General features: G+C 33.2%; 1 protein-coding gene across 2 annotated transcripts; it reads right to left on the bottom strand.

Annotated features, from left to right (window-relative positions):
• Positions 1-5,549: 5,549 nt before the first annotated feature.
• On the bottom strand, positions 5,550-8,055 carry LOC107886234 (apyrase 2-like). 2 transcript variants are annotated; one of them, XM_016810109.2, is made up of 5 exons: positions 7,858-8,055; positions 7,549-7,641; positions 6,618-6,823; positions 6,356-6,447; positions 5,550-5,850 (listed from the first exon to the last, which is right to left on the bottom strand). In XM_016810109.2, exons 1-5 carry the CDS (start codon positions 8,038-8,040, stop codon positions 5,846-5,848), a joined length of 579 nt encoding a protein of 192 aa, XP_016665598.1. In that variant the 5' UTR covers positions 8,041-8,055; the 3' UTR covers positions 5,550-5,845. The 2 variants fall into 2 exon arrangements, with proteins under 2 accessions (XP_016665598.1, XP_016665597.1); XM_016810108.2 differs by lacking the exon at positions 5,550-5,850 and having other exon boundaries at positions 6,183-6,447.
• Positions 8,056-8,351: the final 296 nt, after the last annotated feature.

The raw sequence follows: 8,351 nt of genomic DNA, 5'->3' as shown, positions 1-8,351 counted from the left end.
CCTTATATTCCGATGGTTCAACGGGTAATTCTACTAATGAGAATACTCAAGATGAAAGGGACGTATTGGTAAGTGTCGTGAAATGGATATTTGAACAGGTATGTACTTAACCCTCGGGTTGAAACTCGATATAACAACAATATGGTAAGATGAAATAAATGTATGATGCTCGGTGATGATTATGCAAATGATGTTTATTTGCTTATATAGTTATTACTGCTATTTGATGTGAACTTATAGCATTATGCTTTCCCTTTCATCCTGTAGTGTTGACAGCCAGCTCGGAATCGGAAACGGTCGGAGGCACGCTCACACTATCCGTATACCATCTTGCATAATGGCTTGTATATTTTGAGTATGGCATGTATAGCATTATAATTTTGTGTATATGTCTTATGATATGGTTATTGAGTGGTATGAAATGCTTGTATGATTAGCCATTGAATGGCTAATCATGATCATATTTGGTGTTATGTATGCTAAATTGCTAGCTAATCCATGGGACCATGAAATAGGTAAATTTACCATAAATAGATTCAGACAGCAGCAGTGACGTGAGTTTGAAAATCACTAAAAATAGTATAGATACAATTATATGATGAATAATAATGGAATTGAAGATTATGAGTCTATTTTCATATGGATGGAACAAAACAGGCATATGAGTTATATTTTATGAGATGTCTAAATTTTGTGAACAGGGCCAGAGCGATTTCTGGATCCCCTGTTCTGACTTTGGAAATTCACCATAAATTTTACAAAGATAATTAAAAGTAATTCTTATATGTACAGATTCCTTACTGAGTCTAGTTTATTAGAGACAAACAGCATAGTCATTGAAGCTCTGTACAGGAGATATCTGATTCGTAATACACAGAGTTAGAGTAGTCGAACCCTGAAATAGGGGAGACTTTAACTAATAACTGTACTAATTTACCAAACAAAAAATTCTAGAAAAAAATTAGTAGATATATATATGAGTCTAGTTTCAGGAAAAATTACGGAATTGGATTTCAAGTTTCGGAACTCGAGATATGATTTTTAAAGCGACTGTGATGCAGTTAGCCAGCTTGTCTGGAAATTTTAAAATGAATTGTATGAGCTGTTTAAGTAATGAATTAAGTCCGTTAAACCTCTTGTTCGAATCCGGCAACGGTCTTGGGTACGGGGCATTACAATTCCCAACATTAGGGAGAGAATAACAGCTAAATGAATAAGTACTTGAATAAATTATCATTGTCTAAGATCCTTGAACAAAGCAATGTGAACTAGAAGTTCAATAGATAATATTCATTTACAAACCAATTGTAATACCCTACCCGTATTCATTGCCGGAATAGGGTACGAGGCATTACCGGAATTTATGAATTAATTTTTTTTATATTCAATATAGCCCTTTATAAATATCTAACCTCCCCTGCAATATTAAATCGAGACCAATCCACATCAACCAAATCAATTCACATATTTTCAAGATAAATTCATGCATATTTATAAGATAACGTCATCACATATCTAAAACCAGGTTTGTTAACGATACTAATGGCTAACTTTACATTCATTTCACGTTAACATTACTTTGTTAGCCAAATAAAGTTTCTTTATATACCGAAATCCTGAGGTTGACAGTGTGATGTGTCTCCGACCAAATTCGACCTCCGAGCTCTTAACACTACAAAACAGGGAAAAGGAAACGGGGTAAGCACTTCGTGCTTAGTAAGCTCATGTAACAAGAATGATACTTACCTAATATTTTCAATACAATACCATAAACATCCATATATCCATTCAATGCATTATTACCCTAATATGCACAAACTCAACATTCAAGTTAGTACAATAATTTCCATGTACCAATAATATATACTATGATTGATGAGCTCGTCAATACCATGATTTCCATTTCCTTGTTATTTTTCCATATTTATCCCGTTGAATTTCTTAGAATTTTCGATGGATTTTTAGAGGTACACATTTATTGTACAATTCCGGGTCCGTCAATTCATATTCATGTGCGCACATTTCCATTTCAGAGAGCACACTCCCGCGAACCTAAACCTTGCAGCGGGATTACCAGTCCAGGCTGAATCCCTGCAATATAAACTCATAGAGTATTGTCGGGATTACCAGTCCAGGCTAAATCCCCTGCAACGACAATTACTCTAATGAGCTTGGATCTAAATTACCAGTCCAGGCTAAATTCAGACCCTAATTCGGATTATCCGTCCGGGCTAAATCCATTTTACACATATTCTTCGGGAGGGCTATATCAGGATAGGATCACCCGCCCGGGCTAGATCCTTTTTACCGTCAATTCCTTTTCAGAGATCCATCGAATTTTCCTTTCATTCAACCGGGATTTCTTCCCATTTTATCAAATATATCAATGTTTCATTAATTTTCATACAATGAACACTCAAATCATATTCACATCAACAACATACAATCTCAAGCATTTAAGAATATAATTCAAGTTACACGAACTTACCTTGATACTTGTTTGTAAACAGTAAAAATCTACTAATCCCGAACTTTTTCCTTTCCTCGATCTAGCTTCGTATTTGAATCTTTTGGATTTGGTGCAAAAATTATGAAATACCAGCTTAGAGAACCCTCCTATGGCGTTTTTAGCTGCTGGAATTGAAGAGAAATGAAGAGAAATCTAGATATTTCCTATTTAGTCCTAGTTTTATTTAGTTAATTTTGCAATATTCCAATTTTACCCTTAATTTATCAATTTTTCTGCTGATTTCATACCCTTGCCGTCCAGCCCAAATAACTTTTGGGTCTAATTGCCTTTTAAATCCTTTCTCATTAGACTCTTAAGCTATTTAATCACTCTAGCAACTTTTACACCTATTACAATTTAGTCCTTTTCATTTAATTGACTACCCAAGCATTAAAATTTCCTAACGAAATTTTAATACCACATTAATAACATTTCATAAATATTTATAAATTATTTTCAACTCGGTTTTACGAGATAGAGGTCCCGATACCTTATTTTACCCAATTTATTCAATAATTTCTTTTTCTAACTAATCACTAAATCGATAAAATTTTCCTATCAATATTTTCATAAGATTTTCCTATCATATCAATTTTTAAGCAAAAATATTGAAATAAATTTCTCTTTAAATATGGTTACGAAACCATTGTTCCGATAACCTTGAATTTAGGCCATTACACCAATTGTCAGATTCATATATTGACCTAAAAAGAATTACAAAATCTCTCATACCAACTAAAAATACTCCAATATTAATTAATGTCCCAATAAGGCAAATTGTTAATACAAAGAAATGAGCAGTGAAAGATCAGTAGCTCATGTTCACACATAAAATAGTTTAGCTGAACATTTATTAAACGCCTTCAACTAATAGATAAACCATTACTTATGAGATGGTAATATAGGAGAAGCGAGGGTTCCTAAAGAGACCCATGACATAACTAATTATGAAACACAAGAAAAGATTTAGGTACCTGAAAGTGAAAATGAAATGATGAAAATAAAGAGATCTCGAAAAGTTATGTCAATGCGAGAAAAAGATGGAATTGAAAAATATAGTTGTCGACAATAATTTTGCTTATAATGTTGCCATTGAAACAACAAAAGAAAATAAGAATCCTGAGGCTAAATCTTTTGAGGAATGTAAAAATAGAAAAGATTGACTAAAATGGAAAGACACAATTCAAGCAGAATTGAATTTTCTAAACATCAAAACCTAAAGATGTAAATCCGGTAGGATATAAATAGATATTTATGTGAAAAAAATGAGAAAAATGAAGTCGTAAGAAATAAAACACAATTTGTAGCATAAGGATTTTCTTAAATGCCCGACATTAATTAGTAAGAGACATACTCTCATTTAGTGGATGCAATCACATTTAGATATCTTATTAGTCTGATGGATTGGTGTTGTTGCAACCTATTTGTATGGCTCACTTAATAGTAAAATTTATATAAAAATCATTAAGGATTTAAAATCCCTGAAGGATATAGAGTTCTTTAGAAAAATTATTCGATAAAAACGATCCAATTTTTCCATATGTCTTTATAAAAAGGTTTGGATCAAATTTTGTGGTCATTTCTGTTTATGTTGATGATCTAAATATTATTGGAACTCCTGAAGAGTTTCAAAGTGTAGTAAATTGTTTAAAGAAAAAAATCGAGATGAAATATCTTGGATTTTTTTTGTTTTATCCTGCAGATCGAGCATTTAAATGATGGAATTCATGTCCATCAGTGAACTTATACAAAAAGATCTTAAAGAAAATTTACATGTATTATGTACATCCATTGAGCATCCCGATAGTTGTATTATCATTGGATGTGAATAAAGATTAATTTAGTCATTGCAAGAATGATGAAAAGTTTTTTGGTCTTGAAGTACCATATCTAAGTGTCATAGGGGCATTGAAATATCTTGCAAACAACATAAGGCCTAATATAACTTTCATTGTAAACATTTTAGCAAGATTTAGTTATTCTCTAACACATAAACTTTGGAATATAATTAAACATGTATTCGGATATCTCAAAAGGACCATTAATATTAGATTATTTTATTCAAATAATTCAAAATCCTTATTAGCCGGCTATGTTGATGCTGGATATTTACCGGATCCACATAAAGTTCGATCTCAAACAATATATTTATTTACATGTGGAGGTACTTCCATATCACCGTGTTAAATAAAGCAGACATTAAATGCCACCTCTTCAAATCATACAAAAATAATTGCAATGTATGAGGCAAGCCGAAAATGTGTATAGCTAAGGTTATTGACCCAATATATCTGGAAGATATGTAATTTTCCTTTACAGTAAAAGATGCCAACTATCTTATACGAAGATAATAAATGTATAGCTCAATTGAAGGGTGGTTACATTAAAGGCATTGTCAATCTCAACGTTTGAAAGACTAGTATACAAGATTGAATGCGTCAATTCTTAAAGATGTAATGTGATGTTTCAATTAGGGGGAGTCTAAAACACGATGTACTGTTTTCTTTTAACCAATGATTTGTCCCACTAGGTTTTCCTGGTAAAATTTTTAACAAGATAGCTTGTAATAGGAGATTGTTCACTCTTTTTTTTTCATTAGGTTTTTATCCTATAGGATTTTTCCTAATAAGATTTTAATGAGACACCACTACAGCAAAACTGACTTTTAGCGGCGTTTTTTAGGCCTTTAGCGGCGCTTTTAAGTGCCATTAAAATTATTAGCGGTGTTTTTGCAAGCGCCGCAAAAAACGTCGCTATAGATGGCGCCGCTAAATTTTGTGGCGTTTATTTGAAAACAACGCCGCTAAAGGTCCTGACCTTTAGCGGCGCTTTTCCCACAAACGCCGCTAAAGGCCATGACCTTTAGCGGCGCTTTTATCACAAACGCCGCCAAAGGCCATGACCTTTAGCGGCGCTTTTCCCACAAACGCCGCCAAAGGTCAGGACCTTTGGCGGCGCTTTTTCGAAAAACGCCGCTAAATGTCATAAAAATTAAAAAAAATAAAATATTATAAAATATTGTAAAAGTCCTAAAAAATATAAAAAAATTAAAATTCATTATCAAAATATTGAGAAGAAGAATAATCTATGATATAAATACATCCCGCCAAACAAAATACCACACTTATCATACTACACCAGAAATCTAACAAAATACAAATAGAACAAAATAAGGATGAATGAAAGACATTAATGATATATAAAATCATTGTTTCTAATGCATATGTAGAAATCAAGCCATGGTGTGCACCAAGGATCCGGTTCTCGTAATAGCACCAGGCCTTGATCAAAATAATAATACTGCGTTTGAAAGGATGATCTTTTCCAATTAGCTGGTCAACCTGAAAAACAAACAGTTCAAAAGAAGTCATGTGTCAATTAAACTTGCCACCCTTGATATTGCTATAGGAATTAATGCATGGAGAGTGATGGAGATGGGATTGGGGATTTCTCAAGGCTGCAGCAGTAAATTTAAGCAACAGTGTGGGAAAAGGTGAAATGAAAGATTTTAGACTAAATCCAAAGCATTAATTTCTATTAAATGAAAACAAACAAACAAATATAATTGTTAAAGAAACATTAATTTCTCTTAAAAATCCGGTAATATTCGAACTATTCCATTATTCAGTGCATTCAAAGTTTCAGAATAGAGAGATGAATACAGTTAGCCGTAGGAAGCAAATACAGACAATTACCACATTTTCAGTCGTCGTAGCTATAAACTTAGTTACTGAATTCATAAATCGTGCCTGCCATTTGCAGCCCAAATACACACACACACATATATATATTTAAAAAAAGCAGCACTTTATAGTGTTGGTTGCAACCAAAGAAATTCAAACATACCATCAAAACCCTCCAAGATGCAAGGGTTGCCAGAATCTTCAGTGGCCTTCAAAATTTCTGCTCGAGCTACCAGTAAGCCATAGTGCAAATAACTGTACACAAGAAAGCCATAAGTATATAACTAAAATATAAAGATTATACAAATGACTGAATAAAGACCTGTCTGATAAGACTGCTTAAGGAATCACAAGCCATTAAGATTTCTCTTTATATTCAATTTCAAATCATTAATAGAATCCTATTTTGTTAAAATGGAGGGTACCTGTGTACATAGAGGTAATATTTTGATCCCTTGAGATACATTTCATTTACATAATTGTCCTGTCCAGCTGGTAAACTTGGAGCTCTTGAAGCAGCATTCTTGGAGATGGCATACGCCATTTGAACAGATCCACCACCAAGATCAACTATGCCAACTGTGTCTTGATATGTCCTTCCCAAATTCCCTAGTAGGTAATTTATTGTCACCTATAAAAGAAGATGGAGGTTAAGAAAGTCCAAATTAGGTCCATTGGCTCCATCAGTAGGAAAAATTACAACGGATCCTAGCCCTAACAGCACGTAAATACTTTATTCTAGTTTCCCTAAGTTACCCTAGAGAAACCCCTCGGATTTCTCCAATTGGCTCTGGCACCACCATGAAAGCATCTCAAGCAAGACTGATCATGTTGACCAGTTATAAGATTAAAATATCAAGCAGTCCTTGTACTTAGTCAAAAGTACAATTTAATCCACTATATTACAGAATTGAGTTCTTCAATCTTTTTATGTTTGACATTGGAGAAATAAGTAAAATTGATAGCAATGTTAACGGGAAACCATCTAAAAGCTAGCATAGACCCCCGAAATCTGACAAAAATATTGATCTCTAGATGGAACTGAAGTAGCAACATTTTTTCAATTAAGAACATACATATTGTCGGATTTAAACTCATGTACAACTCATGTACTATGTAAGATTTGAGAAGAAAAGTCCACATCAGCATTTAAATAATTTTACATCAATATTGTTATCAATTTTACTTGTTTGCGCCTATATCAAATGTTTAAAGATTAAATTACTCGGTTCTATAATACAAGGATTAAATTGCATTTTAGCTATAATATAGGGACGCCAAGATACTCTAACCCCAGTTACAGTATGCAAAGTAAAAGCAAAGTATAAAAGTACAAGAAAATTCAGCATATCATACCCACTCATAAGAACCTTCTTGAGAGCCGTCCAGAATTTTGACCCCATTTGCCTTGGATTTAAGGGTGCTTCTACTTTTCAAAAGTTCCCTAACCTAAATACATATTTAAATTGCACTAGCTTGAGGAAATGGTAAAGTAAATGCTGTGGCCATAACAAACATGTATCCGAAAATAAAATTACCGATTACAAATTTTATCAAATGCCTCGCCTCCTAATGCCCTCAGACCAGCAGTTGCCTACACAGATAGCCCCATTGTTCAGCAAATTAAAAGGCTTAGAATGCATAACGCATGAACGTAATACCTACCCCAACTCTCACAGCAGTCTTTGATCGTAAATCTAGCGGAACAACACTTTCTGCCTTGTCAAGAAGAGAAGTTAATGAATTTGCAGCAGCCTGTGGATCTTTTGCATAGTAGCTCAAACTTGGTTTAAGCTGCAGCAAAACAACCCACATAAAACTAACTAATACTTGGACAAAAACCTCCATAAAATTGAAGAAAATGGTCCACAGCACATAAGTAAAATGGTACCTTGAAAAGAGATCAAAGAATTGATGTTTTGAACTCTTTTTTTTTTTGTTCAATTCAAGTAAAATCCTTTTCTAGAGGATACAAGTTAAAATCCTACCTTACAATATTTGAGTCAAACTACGTCACAATTCACAAATATCAAATAAAGGTCACAATATTCTCAACCCCTTTCAACTTATATTTAGAGGAAAGAAAAACAAAAACAATAATCATACAAATAAAGATTACTAGTTGTCAGTTACTTTTGTTAGAAGTAGCTTTCTAGTGT

This window comes from Gossypium hirsutum, chromosome A03, assembly GCF_007990345.1.
Source record: "Gossypium hirsutum isolate 1008001.06 chromosome A03, Gossypium_hirsutum_v2.1, whole genome shotgun sequence".
Classification (NCBI taxonomy): Eukaryota; Viridiplantae; Streptophyta; class Magnoliopsida; order Malvales; family Malvaceae; genus Gossypium; species Gossypium hirsutum.
Note: the sequence above shows the minus strand (reverse complement) of the source record. Positions and strands in the feature narration are given on the sequence as shown.